Source organism: Bos indicus x Bos taurus, chromosome 23 (assembly GCF_003369695.1).
Source record: "Bos indicus x Bos taurus breed Angus x Brahman F1 hybrid chromosome 23, Bos_hybrid_MaternalHap_v2.0, whole genome shotgun sequence".
NCBI classification, from domain to species: Eukaryota; Metazoa; Chordata; class Mammalia; order Artiodactyla; family Bovidae; genus Bos; species Bos indicus x Bos taurus.
This window is the reverse complement of record NC_040098.1, coordinates 16549118-16567813: the sequence shown is the minus strand read 5'-3', so window position 1 is coordinate 16567813 and position 18696 is coordinate 16549118. Positions and strand designations below refer to the sequence as shown.

The window sequence follows — 18696 nt, the reverse complement described above, 5'->3', positions numbered from 1 at the left end:
GGGGGGGGGGGGGGGGGCAGTGTGGTGCTGGGGGCTGTCCTCCTCACTACCTCCTGTCACCTCCTTTTGCTGACATTGCAGCCCACGCCCAAGGCCGTGGGCTGCTCCTAGCGTGGCATTCCTTCAGAGAGTTCAGATTTCATCTGGCCCTTTTCCTGAGCTCCCTCCTTTTCTCCAGAATCCATCGGGGCCTCTCCACCCTTCGTTCCTGGAAGCAGAGCCCGCCAGTTTCCCAGGAGGTCTCCATCTTTCAAGGGCTTCTTCGGCCACGTCTTCTCAGGACAATCCAAGGCCAACCACGAGACGTCCTCTCACTCACCCTGAACCTGTCCTGGTTCCCCCCAGGTCCAGGACCGGGTGGAAGAGGGCTTGGTCCAGGCAGCCCTCCCTACGCTCAGCCTCAGTGCTCAGGTCTTCCCCCTCCAACTCCCAACCCCTACCCCGCACCAAGGGCCCTGGAACGTGGCCTCTGAGGCTCCCACTAGTCCTGACAACTTTCTTCAATCTCAGCCCCCTGGCAATCAGGGGGTCAACTGCAGCTGGGCCACGTGAAACCCACTCAGGCCACAAACGTGTTCCAGAGCCGCACTGGTTGCCCCCTCCCCAGGCACGGCTCAGCCACTGACACAGGCGTCACCCTATGCCTTCAAGCCATCATGGCTTCGAGAAACTGGAGTCAGCAGGAGATTAATTAATCAAAACCTGAACACATCTGCTGTTAATTAATTCTATGCCAAGGGTTAACTCTTCCCTGTCTGGGCTTCTCCATCCCTTTGGCCAGAAGAGAGAAATAAAGGTGGGGAGTGGGTACCCCTCTTCCTTCCTTCCCTCAGGGGTAGGCATGAAACAAGGGCGGGGGGCCCAGAAGCCAGGAAAGCCCTATTCATTTGGGAGGGTCGGGGGAGGGCTGTGGGAGTGTTTGCTTTTGAGAGTCCTGGTCCGAGGCTGTTACTCATGAGTCCTGAGGAAATCTGAGATGGACATACATCTTTATTTACAGCAACAAACAGAACGGACCCACCCTCCATTCCCTCCCTCTCCCCTTCCAGTCTTTTCTATACCGTTCCCCCCTCCTACCCCACCCTGGGCCCAAGGCCAGCCCTGCCCTCCGGGGTCACTGTGTGGGTCAGGTCCCCCCACCAAGACCCCAGGAGGGGACGGGGGAGGGGTTTGGCTGAGGTCGGGTGGGATGTGTTTCTTTTCACATTTTGCTGTTCTCGAAGCCTGGGATGGGGGCAGGGGAGGCAGGCACAGGGGCAGTGAGAGGTAGAGGAGTGCACAGCCCCGCCCCAGCCTCCCCCATGCCCCTGTCCCTCCCCCAACTTTCACAGTGTTCGGCAGCCCTGGCAGCTGATCCAGGAGCCGTCCCCCCTCCCGTCGCCCCCACTAGGTCCTGGGAAACCGGGAAGGAGGACCGGCTCCCCCTCTCACCGGGCTGGGGTTCCAGGAGGGTGCAGGGCGGATGGGAAGGGCCCAGGGGGAGGGGGCGGCGCAGCCTGGGGTGACAGCCAGGGACACGGGGCGGCCTCCAGAGCGTGCAGGGGTCAGGAGGAGAAGCAGAGGCCGCAGCACTCCATGCAGATCTCCAGGCAGTCGGCCGACTCGCAGCAGGCGTCCAGGATGCCGCAGTCCAGGTCGCAGGGCAGGTCACAGTCGGCACACTCGCCGGAGCCGCAGCAGCAGCAGCAGAGGCATGAGTCCTCGGAGCTGCAGGAGCCGCATGTGGCGCAGTCCAGGACCAGGTTGCACAGCGTCAGGAACTCGCAGAACAGGCAGGACAAGATGCAGTGGACACAGCAGTCTGAGGGCGAGAGGGCCGGGGGCTCACTCGGTGAGGAATGACGTTCGTGCAACCCTCCCTGGGTACCGGGAAATGGGGACCCACCTTCCAGGTGACCCCAAGGCACAGGGAAGTCACAGGGAGTGAGGGTCTGAAACCCAGCAGCCTAGATCCCGAGTCCCTGCTTCCGAGGGACCAACTCCCTCGGTCATTTATCTATTTCATGAACATACCCAGGATGGGTATGTTCCAGACCCTGTTCTAAGTGTTGTGCAGGAATTAAACTCAAGGAAAGTTATGACCAACCTAGATAGAATATTGAAAAGCAGAGACATTACTTTGCCAACAAAGGTCCGTCTAGTCAAGGCTATGGTTTTTCCGGTGGTCATGTATGGATGTGAGAGTTGGAAGAAAGCTGAGCGCCGAAGAATTGATGCTTTTGAACTGTGGTGTTGGAGAAGACTCTTGAGAGTCCCTTGGACTGCAAGGAGATCCAACTAGTCCATTCTGAAGGAGATCAGCCCTGGGATTTCTTTGGAAGGAATGATGCTAAAGCTGAAACTCCAATACTTTGGCCACCTCATGTGAAGAGTTGACTCATTGGAAAAGACTCTGATGCTGGGAGGGACTGGGGGCAGGAGGAGAAGGAGACGACAGAGGATGAGGTTGGGGGCAGGAGGAGAAGGGGACGACAGAGGATGAGATGGCTGGATGGCATCACTGACTCGATGGACCTGTGTCTGAGTGAACTCCGGGAGTTGGTGATGGGCAGGGAGGCCTGGCGTGCTGCAATTCATGGGGTCGCAAAGAATCAGACACGACTGAGTGACTGAACTGAACTGAACTGAAGTGAAACTTGTAACAACTCCTTGAGGTGGGGCTGTGTCAACCCCTCAATACAGATGAAGAAACGGAGGCTCTGAGAAGTCTCTTCAAAACCAATCCAGGGACTTCCCTGGTGGTCCAGTGGTCAAGAATTCACCTGCCAATGCAGGGGATACTGGTTGGATCCTTGGTCCAGAAAGATCCCACATGCTGTGGAGCAACTAAGCCCATGGACCACAACTACTGAGCTTGTGCCCTGGAGCCTGGGAATTGCAGCTGCCGAGCCCACGTGCCTTAGAGCCCTGCTTCGCAACAAGAGAAGCAATGAGAAGCCTGCAGATTGTGACTAGAGAGCAGACCCCGCTCTCTACAACTAGAGAAAGACCGAGCACAGCAGTGAAGACCCAGCACAGACAAAAGTGAAATAAATAAATAATCTATGAGGAATCCTACCACCCTGCTCAGCTCTTGCCCAGTGACAGCATCCTTACTCACTCCCTGCCTCTGGCCACCCCTGCATTCACACGGAGGCCAGAGGACCCTTGAAAGACTTCTGTTGGATTCCATCCTTCCCGCCCTCAGGACCCTCTAGCAGGTTCCACTTCCCTGGGAGGAAAAGCCCAGGGTGCTCAGTGACCCCCGAGGCCCCTCTCCCATCACTCCGCCGTGGCCACACTGGCTGCTCCCCATCCTGCAGGCACGGCCCCCTTGTTCTCTCAGCGCTCTGGCCCCAGAAACCTGCTCCGCTCACTCTATCTCTCCTTCTTCAAATGTCTCCCCTCGGTGAAGCCTTCCTCCAGAATCCTCTTCAATACCGCAAGCTGCCCACCTGACCCCCGCACCCCCGTCCCCTCCCGCAGGCCTGCTCTGCCTCCCTGCCTAGAACTCATCACCTTCCATGGCTTCCACAGCTCTGCCACCTACTAGAGTACCAGCATCAAAAGGGAGGGCGCCCAACACTGGCACACTGCGGGTGCTGAGTAAATAAATATAAGGGAGGGAATGAACGTGGGCTCCCGCCCTTGGGCATCCAGCCCGACGTGGCGGCGCTGGCTCAGCAGCCCAGGCTCTGAACTGCTCAGCGTGTGGCCAGGGTGCTTGGCTGGCACTCCTCCCAGGGGCCAGGCCATAGGCTGTGTCCGGTTCCCCTGACCAGGCGGGCCCCTGGTACAGGCTGCTGGTCCAGTGGGAGTCTCACACTGCCACGGAAGCTCTGATGCCCACACCCAGGTCCTGTGTACAGGGAATCTTTTGCGACCTTATAAACTGTAGCCTGCCAGGCTCCTCTGTCCGTGGCATTCTCTAGGCAAGAATACTGGAGTGGATTGCCATGCCATCCTCCAGGGGCTTCTCCCTACCCAGGGTTCGAACCCATATCCCTTAGGTCTTTTGAGTTGGCAGGTGGGTTCTTTACCATTAGCACCACCTGAAAGCCCCACTAGGAGTCTCACCTCTCACCATTCCTCCCCTGGAACTTCATCAACTAGCCACATGAGCCAGTTCTCACCTCCGTGCTAACACACCCTGGCCGGATCCTCCTACTGGTCCTTTAAGGCTTGCTCGGACACCTCCAGAGCCTTCCCAGACTCCCCTCCCGTTTTCGGCGCTGGTGTGGGCATCCCTGTGTTCGCTTTATCACTCCTCATTTATCGTATCGCAGGGTGAGATGACCTGTTTGTGCCTCTCATGAAAGCTTTATGAAACCATCTCCTGGGTACCCTGCACACAGCACAGTGCCTGGCTCACAGGTCATGCTCTGTTAACTTTGTTTCATTTTAAAACATATTTATTTATTTGGCTGTGCTGAGTCTTCTTTGTGGTATTCCCCGACCAGGAATCAAACCCAGGCCCCTTGCATTGGGAGCATGGAGTCTTAGCCACTGGACCACGAAGGAATGCCTTCCTGTTCGCTTTAAATGTACGAATATCCCCTTCATAAATAAGGTTCTTGGGCATAATCTGCTCTGGGGGGAAGGGTGAAAGTTATGAACATGTCATGTGCAAAGGTGTACACTGAATTCTGTACACTGATTTCAGGTGTACACTGAATTCTGTACACTGATTTCAGGTGTACACTGAATTCTGTACACTGATTTCAGGTGTACACTGAATTCCGTACGCTGAATTCAGGTGTACACTGAATTCTGTACACTGAATTCTGTACACTGGATTCTGTACACTGATTTCAGGTGTACACTGAATTCTGTACGCTGATTTCAGGTGTACACTGAATTCTGTACACTGATTTCAGGTGTACACTGAATTCTGTACGCTGAATTCAGGTGTACACTGAATTCTGTACACTGAATTCTGTACACTGGATTCTGTACACTGATTTCAGGTGTACACTGAATTCTGTACACTGATTTCAGGTGTACACTGAGTTCTGTACACTGATTTCAGGTGTACACTGAGTTCTGTACACTGAATTCAGGTGTACACTGAGTTCTGTACACTGATTTCAGGTGTACACTGAATTCTGTCTGCAGAGGACCAGCCAGTCTCCCAACATGGAGAGAAACTACTTAAAAGTTCTGGGGTTAAGGTCAAGCATCACTGGGTTACAGGCAGCCGTCACCTTGCTGAACTCATGCCTGTGGGGCGGGGGACCTGATTGCCCAGGGCAGCCCCCCAGAGGACCTCTGTGCAGCAGGAACAACCGCGGGTGTATCCAGGTGCTCTGACCTCCCACTGCACTTTGCACCCCCACCTTCCCCCCAGTTAAGCATCTGATGGTGCATCATTTTATTCTGCTATTGTGCTCTCACTAGGCAAATGGTCCATAGCTCAAGGAAAATTTCTGTTTCCAGAAATGGGGTGGCTTTGGTTGGACCAGCCCAGATGGTTCCATTCTCTGTTACAGCAACTCTGAGAGAGGAGGGACGAGAAGGGGTGGTCTTGAGAGCTCAGATGTGTCTCACTTTACCCAAGTGTCCTCTGCAAGGTTCTCTGTCTTGCATCAGATTCCCTGGAGAGCTTGTTAAAATCTAGACTCCTGGGCCCCACCCAGAGGTTTGGACCTTGAGGGCCTGGCGTGGGGATAGGGTGCCACACTTCTAAGCAACCTAGTAAAGATGCTGCTGCCGCTCCCTGCATCAGACTTCTGGAGGCTTCTCTCTGGGGGACGCAGAGTGGGGTGCTTACCTTCCTGCGCCTGGAGGGGAATCTGGGAGGCAGCGGACTTGGTGCTGCCCTTGCTCTTCTTGCTGCCCTGGCTAGCGAGAGATGGGTGCGTCTGCAACTTCCGGTGGGCCTTGGGGCCACCCAGGGCACCGTTCCCCGTCCGCCTGGCGCCGCCCAGCTCCGAGGGGTGGCCAGAGCCATTCGCCACTAGTGGGGTGCAGTCCAAGGGGTTCCCCTGGGGCTGGCCTAGAGAGACCATGAGAAAAGGGCGATGGAGGAGAAGGTGGGGGATGGGGTGGCCGGGACAGTCTCCCAGGGCTCTGCTCAACTCCTGCTGGCTTCGCTCCTAGACACACCCCAGTTTACCTAGCTGATCTGCATTTTTGCAGATGAGGAAACCGAGGCCCAGAGAGCAGAACTGACTTGCCCAGAGGCGCATCACAGAATAGCCTCCAAGTGGAGCCTGGCCCCTGACTTCCAGGCCAGGGGTCATTCGAGAATAGACAGAGGTGCAGGCAAGGGGAGAAGCGCAGGGGCCTGCACCCCACCTTCTTATCCCATGTGAAATCCACTCTCCTGCTCTTGGGGTCTGGGGATTTTGGCGACAGTGGTAGCGGAGAGAGGAGGAGGGGCAGCACGGAAGTAGTTAACCATCACCTCGGCCCCTGCCAAGCCCCCAGCTGCTTCTGCCCTTCGAGTGCCGGGTGATTCATTGGAAACATCTGTTTGGAGATGAACGCCTGGCCCTGGAATCCAGGGGGGCTCCTCACAGCAGCCCCCCCACCTCCTGCTCCTTCCACCCCCAGCTCCCCTGCCCCCGCTGGAAGAAAGTTTGTTGAGCGGCCCTTGGGGTCCAGGTGGGGAGCGGGAGAGGGAAGAGGGAAGCCAGCAGGGAGACCTCAGAAGCCAGGAACCCTGGGTCCCCATCCCAGACTGAGGGACCAAGCCAGCTTATTAGTGGGGTGCGGGGAAAACGGTCCTGGAGAGCATGCCAGCACCTGGTTCCTTGCCTCACCTCACTCAGGTTTGCCCACTTGGATGGTACGGTTCTGTCCCCAAGAGATGAAGGCAGGTGTATGCACGTGTGTGTGTGTGTCTGTGTGTCAGGGCAGAAGTCTGAGAAGGGGTCACAAGAGTTCAAGGACCCCTCTGCTCAGGGCCCCTGACTCCTGGGTGGGATCCTCTGGCCCTGAGGACCCTCAGTAAATGTATAAATTTGGGGCGCTTCCTTCTCTCTGGCCCTGGGGTCTGGATCCCCAGGTCCCTCCAGGCCAAATCTCTGGGTCTGGATTGTGGCAGGAGATGTCAGGGGGTGGTGGGGGGTGTTGGAGGCTGAGGGGACAGAAGGGGGCCTGACTGGGGGTACTGGGCCTTCTAGTAATGGTGGGAGCACTTCGCCGGGCACCCACGGCACGCTGGCACTGTTTGGAGCACTTGGGGTGCGAATTGTTCTCTCTATTGCTATGGGGCGGTATCCTTTTACAGATGAGGAAACTGAGTCCCAGAGATGTATAGAAACTTGTTCAAGGTCACACAGATAAGGGTCATAGGTAGGATCAGCCTGGAGGCTAAAAGGTGGGGCTCCAAGGGCAGAGGGGCGTGGAGTGGGGCAGAAGTTGGGAGACAAAGGGCTGAGGAATGAATTGCTACTACCACAACCGTCACTACTCTTGAAATTAGTAGCCAACATGTTTTGAGCTGTGATGAGGTACCAGATACAGTGCTGAGAGTCCTATGTGTAATAATTTCGTTACGTGTCAAACAGAACTACTGTTACTAGCCCATTTCATAGATGAAAAAACCAAGGCCCAGAGAGGGTAAAACTTGCCAGAGCTTCCACAGCTAGGCAGTGGAGTGGGAAGGAGATGGCGATTGACAGAAAGGAGCTGAGGACAAGCTTGGGGGCGGGGGGCGGGTCAGGGCAAGGATGGGAGACAGAGCCACACTGGGAACCTTTGGCCCTGAGCAGCGGCTGGTCCCTGCATCTGGGTAAACAGGGGTAAGGCCATGGGAAGTGGCCAGGCCTGAATCATCCTGCCCCGACCTCTGGGCTCCACGGCCGGGGTGGCGGGGTGGGGGGATGACTGTGCTGAGTCCTTGGCCAGCTTTGGTGCCCTCTGCCCTGCTGCCTAAACACAGGCACAGTGACCAGAGGGCGGGGGCGTGTGGTGAGCTGAGGGCCCCGGGAGATTTGGGCGGACACAGAGCTTGCCTGTGGCCATGGCCGTGGGGGCTGAGTCACAGAGCAAACACCCAGGGCCCATGGACATAGGAGCGTCTGTCCCTTCCAGGCCCTCTCCTCCATGGCCACGGCGTTTACCTCTTTCTCTGGGTCCTGCTGGTGGGTGTGTCTCGAGGACAGTGTGCTAGTAGGATTTAGTAACCCCGACTTCCAGGGTGTCCAGCTTACCCCAAATGCCCTGCCTGAAAGTGGCTCCACGACTCTGCCATGCCAGCAGGGCAGGCAGGCACAGGACACAGCCCTGGGGCTGGAGACCTGAGCTCCCCAGTCTGTGTCCAGGGTGAGGGAGCCTCAGTTTCCTCATCTGTAAAATGGGCTTGTCAAGAGCTATCTGGCTGCCTCACTACAGGCTGATTTGGAGAGTCTGAGAGCTCATACAGAAAAAGAAAGTTGAAAAGTACCAATGTGTCCCATAGATTTTGCTGATCTTATTGGCAATTACAAAATGATTTTGGAAGCCCCTTCCCCTGCTTTTGAGGGTGATGGTGGTAAATTCTCCCCCTCCGGGACCTCCTCGGAGACATGGAGCCAAACCCAGGAACACAGCTGAGTTTTGCTCCTTTCTAGTTGCTCCACTAGAAGTGTCTCTCCTGCCATTTTGCTCTTGACACCCCGAAAGCTGGGCTGCCTCGGGCTCCGGTTTCCTGCTCCCGAGCCCCAGCCCCCCTCCGCAGACTGCACGTGCTCTCGTTCTGAACCACAGAATGAGGCTGCCTGCAGCCTGTCCACACTCATTCTGAACTAATTTTATCCAAATCATTTTGTGGATAGAAATGATGTGGATGTCCTCCTAGACAGCAAGGACAATGACAATGTCTTACACCCTTCCATTGCCCACACCTCAAAGTCCTGGCCCAGGCTAGGCTCCCGTAGGCACACAAAGCCCATCTGTTTTGGATTCCCTAGAGTGACCCCCACGTATTGCCACCCAAACCCCGGACCCCTAGGACTCACATGTCACAGCTTCTATGGGGACATCGAGGTCAGTGCTGTCCAGGGTCTGGGGGGCCTCAGGGTCATTGCCTTGGGTCATGGGGGGTGCCGCTGCTTCCTCCAGGGAGCCCTCCTCAAGCGCTGCCTCTGCGGGGTGAGCGGATCCGGTCACTACCTCCAGCCCAGGAAGGAGGGATGGGGTCTGGGCTAGAAAAAAGCAGACGACTGAGGGACATCCTTCTGGTGCCCTCCAGCTGGCCCAGCCCTGGTCCCCTCCCCACGGCCCAGAATGCCCTGAGCCCTCATTCTTGGTCTCTGTACCAGTTACCCAGCCCTTACCCTATCTGGTAACGGTGCCAGCCTCTAAAATAGAAAGGTCTCAAACCACAGCCCATGAGCGAGCAAGGGTGTGTGCACGTGGAAGTGTGTGTGTGTGTGTGTGTGTGTGTGTGTGTGTGTGTGTGTGTGGTCAGGGAGGGGGCCAGAGATGCACAGTACAAAGGAAAGTGGGGGAAGGAGGCAGAGACACAGTGCAGGAGAGAACAGATGTACAGTGACGGGGAGATAGGAACAGGCATCCAGAGCGACGTGCAGAGAGAAAGAATCAAAAGGATGTGAAAGGCAGAAGCGAAGAGAGACAGTGCATCAGAACTCGAGAGACCGGGCACTTAGACGCCCAGTGACAGACAGCCCAGGGCAGGCAAGCAACTAAGACAAAGTCAGTGATGGAGAGAAAGATAAAGACGAGGGCAGAGGCAGAAGCGATGGAGAGGGAGCAATATACAGATGGAGAAACGGTGAGAAACCAGGGCAGAGAGAGAGGACGATAGCACGAGAAAGAGTCTGAGAAGCCTGGGGTGAGGCGGAGGGGCTCCAGGCAGGAAGAGAGACAGGGAGACGGCCCAAGAGGGCTGGAAGAGGCGGCCGGCAGCCACATGTAATTACAGTTAGTGGCTCGGTCCCTCTGTCCAGGGTGGGCGGAAGGCAGACTTGGAGCCACCTTCAAACCCACAGTTCCTGAGGCAGCAGGACCAGGGCCGGCTGGGCCCAGGGGAGGAAAGTTCTGGGGGCTGGGAGGTGGCACCGGGAGGCAGAAAGGTGACCGGGCATGGGAAAGCCTGAGGGTGAACAGGACAAAGTGAGGCCTGGGGTCACGGGGCCAGGGGCCGAGGTGGGGCAATGACGGGGTGCAGCCTGGGCCTCCCATCAACCCCCAGGTTGTGCAGTGGGAATGACAGGGGCACCCCTAGAGGGTGCCCCTTTCCTCAAGCCATGATGGGAGCAGGGGAGATGGAAACAGAGACCGAAGGGCTCAGAGAGGGGAGAGCCACACAGGGAGCCACAGAGAAAGATGACGAGAAAGGGTGATGAAATCCAGACAGTAAGAGGTCGGCGCCCATCCGTCCACACCACGGAGAGATCACGAGACACACACACCCGCAGGGACAGAGACAAAGGCCAGTCTTAGAGACAGCAGTGGAGCCGACCACAGAGCACAGGTGGCCTTAGGGACGGGGTCTTTCTCTGAGCTGTCTGCAAATGAGGGCAGGGGAGGATGGGGCGGGGAGATATAAGAGGGAGCAATTCAGGTTGGGCACGCAGGTCAAGGGGGTGGGAGCATCTGGAGGGCAGGGGACGATCCAGGGGCTCAGAGACCCCTGGATGATCCTTGTTCCAAAGACTCTGGTCTCCCATGGCCAGGGGGTGGGGGCTCCAGGGGCCCCATGGAGGTTGCACAGAGAGCAGCAGGCATGCTCCAACCTGTCTGGGGAAACCACTGGCCCTGCCTGGAGCTGGGAGCTGGGACAGGGAGGAGGGAGCACTGGGGCTTCAGCCACCCCTGAAGTGTGGCAGTTATGTGCTGGGAACCCCTCCTGGTGCCCAGGGAGGCAGGGGGTGGGTTCCTCCAGCCCCATCCATTCCTTAAGCTCCTCTCACCACCTGGCTAATAGGTTAATAGGAGGACAAGTGTTTTTTCTGCTGGGCCTAGGGGGAGCAGGGGAGCAGAGATGACCCCCAAGGGGGAGCCAGATTGCCCGCCTAGTGGTGGAGGCTGATCTATAGCGGAGCAGAGGGGAGGCTGGAGGCCAAGACCAAGCTGAGAGGGAGGCTCACAGCTTGAGTTCTAGTTCCCAGGAAGGGAGGGGGCTGCCCAGCTCCAGCCTCTGGCCCCAGAGGCGTCCTGCCAGAGCCCGGAAGTGGGAGTGCTGACCCTCCCAAGCCTGTAATGACAGAGGCCCAAGCCAGGAGCTGGAAGACCCAAGCCCTGGTTTTTACCGGATACCAGCTTGGGCGAGTTACTAGGACTTAGGTCGCCTTGCATGAAAAGGGGACAAGCATGCTTGTCCCTCAGGGTTTCAAAGAGTAAATGAAACCCTCAGCGGTACCTGGCATGCAGGGGGCCACTCCCATACGCTTCCCCCGCCCGTCCCCTGCCTGACCTCTCTCCTCTCCCTTCCTTCCTTTCCTCCTTCCTTCCTGTGCTGTTTGCTGTGACAGCGACGACACACCCCCCCAACACGTCAAGCACTGGGTGGACCACAGTGAGAAAGACCAGGTCACTGACCCAGGAGCCCTCTGTTGGGGTGGGGGTGGGTGACAGTCTCACAAACTGAAGGGCAGGGGTTACAGCAGGTGCAGCTAAGGACTGTGGAAGCAGAGAAGATGGGCACTCATCCCCGGGGTGTGGTGTGTGTGTGTATGTGTGTGTGTGCAAGTCTAGGAGGCTTCTTGGAGAAGGCAATGCCCATATCGGGTCTTGAATAATCAGTCAGTCAGCAAAGAAAGGGGAAAGGAGGTTCTGAGACCAGCAGCAGACCCCAGCGTGAACAGCTGCGGTATGAACGAGGGAAGATAGAGTAACTGCGTGGCGGGCCTTGTGGTCACGTCCCAGGCTTTCTCCTGAGGTCACCAGGGCACACAGCGGTGACACTGTCGCTCTTGGAAGGGAAGGAGCCGAGCCTGCAGCTCTCTTGGGCCCCCAGGGTTGGAGAGGGAGGAAATTGAGAAAGCAGGATTAGGAGACGGGTCCCCACCCCGGCCCTCCTCCCCGACATGTTGACTGCCACACTCTGGGCAGTCTCTCCTGACAGTCACCTACAGGGCTGGTGACCTTGAATCTGGTGGGAACAGGAAATTACAGAGAGCCCAGACGAGGTTCTGAGGAGGCCCCTCCTGCAGGAAGCCTGCCATTCTGGGGTGAGCATCAGACCTTGGAAGGAAACCAGGGAGGAAAGTAAATCCAGTCCAGTTATCTTGACCTGGAAACACAGACAGACAGACCTCTTGGAGCCAGAGGGCAGCGGAGGGGACCCAGCAGACGCTGAAGGAGAAACCCTGAGGGCAGAAGAGGAAACTGCAGACGGCACAGAGATGGGGAGCAGGCTGAGGAGCAAGAAGTGCCGGGGAAACCTGTCTGTGGATGACGCATGGACCGGGGGCCGCGACGCCAAGACGCTGGACCAAAAACAGCTCTCACCGCGAGCACACGGGGCAGCAAACCCAGATAAGAGGTGGGGCCCACGGGGTCAACCATCAAGAGGCCGAAAGACCCTAGTTTTGCTTCTTGGGACCAGGAGACCTCTGCTCGGCCCCAGAGGGGAGAACGTCTCTAAGGAGAAACTTCTGGAGGGTGGGGAGGCCAGCAAAGGCCAAGGGCCACTGGGTGGACAAGCAGCTTAAGTTGCTAGGCATGAAGGCACCTGCCCAGGGTGGGGGTGGTGTGAGAATCCCTGGTTGGGGTCCTGCCCTCCCTGGAGGTGCCATCTGCTCACCCACAGGTACATCTGCCCCATCTGATCAAATAGCCACTTTTTTCTAATGTGCACAGGGGTAATTCCCAGGAAATGGCAACCCACTCCAGTATTCTTGCCTGAAGAATTCCATGGACCGAGGAGACTGGTAGGCTGTACTCCATGGGGTTGCAAAGGGTCAGACATGACTGAGTGACTATCACTCACTCACTCCAGTGGTTAGGACTCTGCACCTCCGATATGTCTTGAGATGCAGCCAAAATAATAACAATAATAATAAATTAAAAATAAGATAATTGTATACTGGGAGCCAGCCATGCGGTGGGCATCTCTGAGCAGAAGCCCCAGTCCTGTACCTCTCTCAAGAGTCTCCAAAGGAGACATGCAGAAAGGCAAGGGCCCCTATGCCTCGATATACTCTCATCCTTGGCACAGGATAATGCCTTGAGTTCTGGAAAGACAGCCCCAGAAGAGGGTGGAAAGGTCACGTTTAAATCCATAAGCCCGAGAGGGAAACGGAAAGCCTCAAGCTTCAGCCGGACCCTGTGTGCTCCCTTTGCTTGCCATTCCTGGACCGAGAGGGGGTTGGGGGGACCTCTTCCAGGTGGGATGGGTTCAGCCCACGCCTGGAAAGGGCCCAGAGGACCCACGTCCTTGAGCTACCATGCCTGCTTCCTCCAGCCAAGCCCACTCCCCTGTCTTTGTGGACAGTGGGCCCAGCCTCTCCCCTGGAGCTCCGACCATCTCTGAAGAGGCAGCAGGGATCTGATCTGCTCAGAGAGCAGTGACTGGAGACCTTCATCCCAGTCCCTCCTTGACCTGGTATTCAAGGCCTCAGTCTATGCCTTCAACCTAATCAATGGACAGGATCCTGTGTTCCAGGTCGACTGACCTCTCCGTGGTCCCAGGCCACCACTGGGCCTTCTGCCCAATCCATCCCGGCTTCTATTGTCCCTCTGGATCAGAAGGTCTTACCCCTCCCCTCTCCCCAAATCCAATCACCCTTCACCACCCAGCCGGAGGTTCACCTCTTCCTCCAGAAAGACTACCCTGACCCTCGAGCCAACAGTCCCTCCTCGGAGTGGCCACTTCCTGAGGATTCAGCGCCCAGAGCTCCCTGCTGTAAACTGTAACTGGGAGTGAAGCGTGGGTCCTCAACCAGCCCTCCCCAGCTCTCGCCTGGGGCGACGTCAGTGTCATCTTTGCACCCCCAGTGGCACTTAGCCAATGTCTGATGGCGAGGACTGAGTTCTGGAGTCTAGAATGCCCCAGGTTGGGAGGAGGAGAGAGAACCAGGTGAGAATTGGGGTTGGTGCCTGGCACCACGACAGTAAGAACGTGGGCTTGCTTGATACACACTGCGACCCATGGGACACAGGCCCAGGCCACCAGGACAAGGACTGGAGAGGGCCTGAGCTGACCAGTTAGGCTGGGTCCAGCTGGTTTTATTTTAGGTCTAAAAGCTCCAATTCCCCAGGAAACTCACTTCAGAACCAAGAGCAGGAATGTGACGCCCCAGTGCTGGACAGAAATTTGCTGTGGGTTAGGGAGCCAGGCTCCCGGGGCTCTCAGGGCTGGAGGAGGAGGAGGCCACTGGGGGAGCCAAGGGTGTGGGGGCTTGGCCACCAGCCCCCAACCAGAGCTGCCCTGGGCCCCCTTGCTCCCCGTTTGCATCCTGGGCGGCTGAGGGAGGGGCTGACTTGGTTCCTGGCGGTCCTGCCGGAGGCAGGGCCCCCTGGGGTAGCGCCGTGGCCTTGCTGTTCTGTCAGTGCTCAGCAAGGGGCGTGGGGGATTCTGGTCTCGGATTCAGGCGTCTGTGGGGTTTTGGCTGGGTCTCCTGCGGTTTGGGCTTCCTGGGCAGCAGGCTCAATCTCCCAAAGCGGCAGAGCCAGGCCTTCTCGTGTTATGAAAGCCACATTGTCTGGCCCTGCCCAGGCTGGGGAGGGGGCTTGCTGGGGCTGGGCCTCAAGTTACAGCCCAGGACTTAGCCCTCCCAGTGGCCCACCCTGGCCCTTGTCCCGGTTCCAGGCTCCAGCACATTCAGCCTCTCCTCCCCATGCTGGGGCGGGAACGGGTCACACAGTAGAGAGGGTCTTGGAAGGAAGGAGTGGAGGAGAGAACAGAGAAGATGGATAAGCCAGGGAAGAAGGCAGGGGAGACGGGGAGAGAGGCAGAGAATCAGGAGGCCGAGAAAGAGAGAAGGGGCAAGAGAGAGAAAGAACCTTCCCAGGCCCCTGCCCCGTGCTCTCCTCCCAGGCTCCAGGAGCCCAGTTCCTGAAGGAGTTTATACCCCAGAAGTCCCCACTCCAGGGCCCCCACATTCAGCGGGGCAGTCTGAGGGCTGGCGGGATGCAGAGCAGACACGTTGGTTTCATGTATGTGCGGGCCCCTGGCCAGCCGTCTGCCACTTGCCCTCCCACCACTTTAGACACCATCCCCACCTCCACAACCCTGGGTCTCCAAAGGGCCAGCGTCCACACCAGGTAGACTTGGGTCTTTCCAAATGGGCAGACCAGTCCCTATGCGTGGATGTGCAGACTGAGGCCATAGAAGGGAAGAAACTTGTCCAAGGCCATGCAGGAAGTTCATGTCAGAGGTCCAGGATGAGACCTCCATTATTTGGAGACTCAAAGAGGGGCGAAAGGGCTAATGGGGCTGGGTGAGAGGGAGGCAGATGATCAGACTAACCTAGAACTGAGATTAAAGGCATGACATCCGGGCCTGTGCTCCTGCCCGCCACCCTTCCGCCTTCCCCAACAAACCCTAGATGTTCCTGACTTCTCCCTGTCCCTGCTGTCCACTGGGAACCTCAGCGCACATGTGTATGGTGAGAAGGTGGACAGAGAGCCACATCACCAGGACTCCCCAGGGCCCCTGCCTTCTTACCAGGCCCCCTTAGGGAGTCACAAACCCTGAGAGGGGGTAGGCTCCTGCAGGAATAATTCCAGGAAGGTTACAGATCCTGTATTTGGGGGAAGGGACAGTTCATTTGAGTGGTGGGCACTTGGTTGGGGTGAGTGCCTGAAATAGAGAAGCGGGGAGAGAGAAGGAGAGGGGTGGGGCGGGGGAGAAACTCTGTGTATGTGTGTATGCGTGTGTGTGCCTGTGTGTGTCTGTGTGTGCAAGCAGGGTAGGAGTGGCGGGGGCTGGCCAGGCCCCGGGTGGGGAGGAAGGCGAACGAGAGGAGATGGCAAGGAGGGGAGGGGCCGATCCTGCAGCCGCTTGCTGTGGACAAAAGTTTTCGGGAAGCGCTAGGCTCCGGCTAGGATGGGGGAAGGGAAGGAGAGAAAGACTCAGACACCCCCACCTCTGCCTGAGGCCCCCATAAATATTTACACACTGGGCAAAAACGGTTGGGACACAAATCCCAGACGGACAGACAGACACTGCGGTGTGTGTGTGTCTGGTGTTGGGAGTGGAGAGAGTTGGAGCCAACTTGGCGCGGCCGCTGCCTCCGTTCGGGCCCTGCCCCCATCGTCCCAGCCCTCCACTCTCCTTGGACCCGGTCCCCGATACCCAGATTTCTCGCCCCCACCTCCACTCAGGGTCCCCCGAACCGTCTCCCCACTTCTCAAAGAGGAGAGGGGAGAAATACCAGCCGCCCTCCCCCAGCCGCCTACCCATGCTCCCGTCCGGTCTTGTTTTGCATCCCTGGTTCCTACCTGGGCCCGGGGCTGCGCTGGGGGCTCCATGGGGCGCGTCGCAGTGAGGGGGGTGCTGGCCACTCACCTGGGACATCGGCCCGGGACCTACGAGAAACAAGGCTCAGCGGGTGGGGCGGGAGGTCCCCCGCGCGCGCGCGCCGGGGAAAAGGGGGCCGGGGCAGGGGGCGATCCGGCGGTAGCCGCGCGCCCACACCCCTCCCGGCTCGGTCCGGGACTGACTTACTCAAGTGAGCTGCGCGCCGCTCTCTCGCCTCGCGGGAATCACCGCGCGGGGCCTGCCATGCGCACCGGCCGCGGGCGCCCCAGCCCAGCGGCCACTCGGCCTCTCCGCGCCCCTCCCCTCTCACTCGCTCCTTTCTCGCATTTCGGCGCCAGCGCGCGCCTCTCGCCCCCTTGCTTCTGCCTCCTCTCCCTGCAGCCCCCTCGCTCCTCCCCGGCTCGCCTCTCCTCTTCCCTCCCCTCCTCTAGGCCCACCCTCTCCCCGCCCCCTCCTCGCCTTCCCAGGCGTCCCCCACCACCACGTCCCTTCCCCCGCGCCCGGCTAGGCGCTGCCTGGGCCGGACACGTCTGTCCGCGGGGCGCCGCGGCCGGAGCCCCCACAGGAAGCCGGCTCCGCGCGTTTCCTCCGCGCTCTCTGAGCTGGGCCCCAGTCTCCCCAAATCTCCGCCCCGCTCCCAGGCCCAACTCCCCGGGAAGCTTGCAAAGGGGGCCGCGAGTTCCCCTTCGCCTGCTAAACTCTGCAAAAGTTTTGGGAAAAGCAAGAGAACGAGAGAGAGAGAAAAACCACGGTGATCACAACTACCTCGTGCCAATTGTCTGAATATTTGTGGCCCCCAAATCTCGTTGTCCCAAAGGTGGGGAGTGATCGAGTTTCTCAGGCACGCTTCGCCCACCCCATCGGTCCCCGCCCGCGGTCCTAACCTGTGGCACAGACCGGGTGCCCACCCCGCCAGAAGCTACCCCCTTCGGGAAATCCGGTTGGTGACATTCGAGCCTCCCGTGTCCCAAGAGCAGCCCTCAGCATCCCTGATTCCCCCACCCCCACCAGCCGCACGTGGGAATTTGGGTCAGAAACCCGGCTTTGGAGGCTAAGAGAGGTTCTGGAGTTCAGCCCTTCATTTGGCTCCACACTGGAATCCGAGGCCTTCCAAATTGCGGGGTGCTTGGGAAAGAGGAGGGAGTGAGCCCCTGCGCGGGGGGGGGGGGGGTGTTTGGGGGAGGGGCAGCCGGGCTACCCATCTGGAATTGAGCTGGATCCCTCCTCAGGGCGGGGGTATGAAGGAGCTGCGACCAGACAGTCGTGGTGGGGGTGGGGGTGGGGGTTAGTTCAGGGAACCTAGCTTGGCACCCGATCCCCGAGGAAGGGGGAGGCGTGGAGCCTGCGGCCCACCGGGTGAGGGGTGGGCGGGCCCGGAGACGATCAGGTGGGGCCGCCCGCTGGGGTGACGGCGTCTGGCCGCGCTAGACCGAGGACGCCTGGGAGCCGCGTCTGGGCTCCGCACCACGAGGGCCGGTGAGCAATTAGGGAGGCGGCGGCGGCGCCAGGCCAGTTCTCCCAGTTCCGCCTTCCAAGCCCGGGCTTGAAACCGGGGCTGGGACGCGGGGGCCGAGCTAGGGACCCAGGGCCTCTTCTCGGTGTTCCCCAGCCCCACCTCAGTCGCTACTTACGATGCTCAAAGGTCCTCGTGGCGCCGTCGCAGCCAGGACCACTGTGGCCCTCAGGGGTCTCGCCACCAAGAGGCAGCGTCCCCGCGATAAGCCCAGGTGCCTCCGGCCGGAAGTGGGGGCCCCCCCGGTGGGGAGGAAGGGGTCCCACTCCCGGGGCCGGGCTGCCTGCTGCGGAGCCCGGCCTGGAGCCCCGGGAGCCAGCCCGGATCAGGCTGCTGTCTGGAAGTTCTGGGGAGCGGGGCAGATTCCCCTTTCCTGGCAATGGCTGAGTCACCGGGACGCACCCGCGGGGCTTGGCGACTGCAGCATTCTTACCGGTTTACCTGGGCCCTGGAGCTTGGCCTCATCCGCCTCCAAGATTGGAAGTGGAAGGACGTAAGCAGGGGGTGGACATTGTCTCCAGGGCAGCCTCCACTGTCTCTCTCCTCTCCTGCACGTGCGGCCCCTCCCTAAGCGCAGACCCCAGCCCTGCACCATTAACCAACCCCCCCCCCCCCACCCCCGACACACACACCCCTCTTCTCAGTCTCTATCCCCAGCCACTAAACTCTGGATCCGCCCAGTCTCCCAGCCTCTCTGTCTGAAATCACCTGCTTGGGATCAGAAGTCCCCTGACTGTCTGGTCCAGCACCAAGTAATATGTCTGGTTTGTTGGAAATGTAAAAACAGACTTTAAATTTAATCCCACATACTGATTATACAGGTGTG

The 18696-nt window shown here is 58.7% G+C and overlaps 1 protein-coding gene across 3 annotated transcripts; it reads right to left on the bottom strand.

The window, feature by feature from the left end:
* Positions 1 to 970: 970 nt before the first annotated feature.
* On the bottom strand, positions 971 to 18223 carry MDFI (MyoD family inhibitor). 3 transcript variants are annotated; one of them, XM_027524984.1, is made up of 5 exons: positions 17989 to 18223; positions 16318 to 16404; positions 8925 to 9110; positions 5750 to 5974; positions 971 to 1801 (listed from the first exon to the last, which is right to left on the bottom strand). In XM_027524984.1, exons 2-5 carry the CDS (start codon positions 16391 to 16393, stop codon positions 1545 to 1547), a joined length of 744 nt encoding a protein of 247 aa, XP_027380785.1. In that variant the 5' UTR covers positions 16394 to 16404; positions 17989 to 18223; the 3' UTR covers positions 971 to 1544. The 3 variants fall into 3 exon arrangements, with proteins under 3 accessions (XP_027380785.1, XP_027380784.1, XP_027380786.1); XM_027524983.1 differs by lacking the exon at positions 17989 to 18223 and adding an exon at positions 16544 to 16736; XM_027524985.1 differs by lacking the exon at positions 17989 to 18223 and adding an exon at positions 16544 to 16730 and having other exon boundaries at positions 8925 to 9050.
* Positions 18224 to 18696: the final 473 nt, after the last annotated feature.

Excerpts from the sequence above, each read along its gene's own strand:
- MDFI (XM_027524984.1), bottom strand. The coding sequence starts at position 16,393 with ATGTCCCAGGTGAGTGGCCAGCACCCCCCTCACTGCGACGCGCCCCAT. Across the intron at positions 5,975-8,924 it reads CCCCATAGAAGCTGTGACAT|GCCAGCCCCAGGGGAACCCC; the intron begins GTGAGTCCTAGG and ends TGGTCTCTCTAG. Across the intron at positions 1,802-5,749 it reads TCCCCTCCAGGCGCAGGAAG|ACTGCTGTGTCCACTGCATC; the intron begins GTAAGCACCCCA and ends TCTCGCCCTCAG.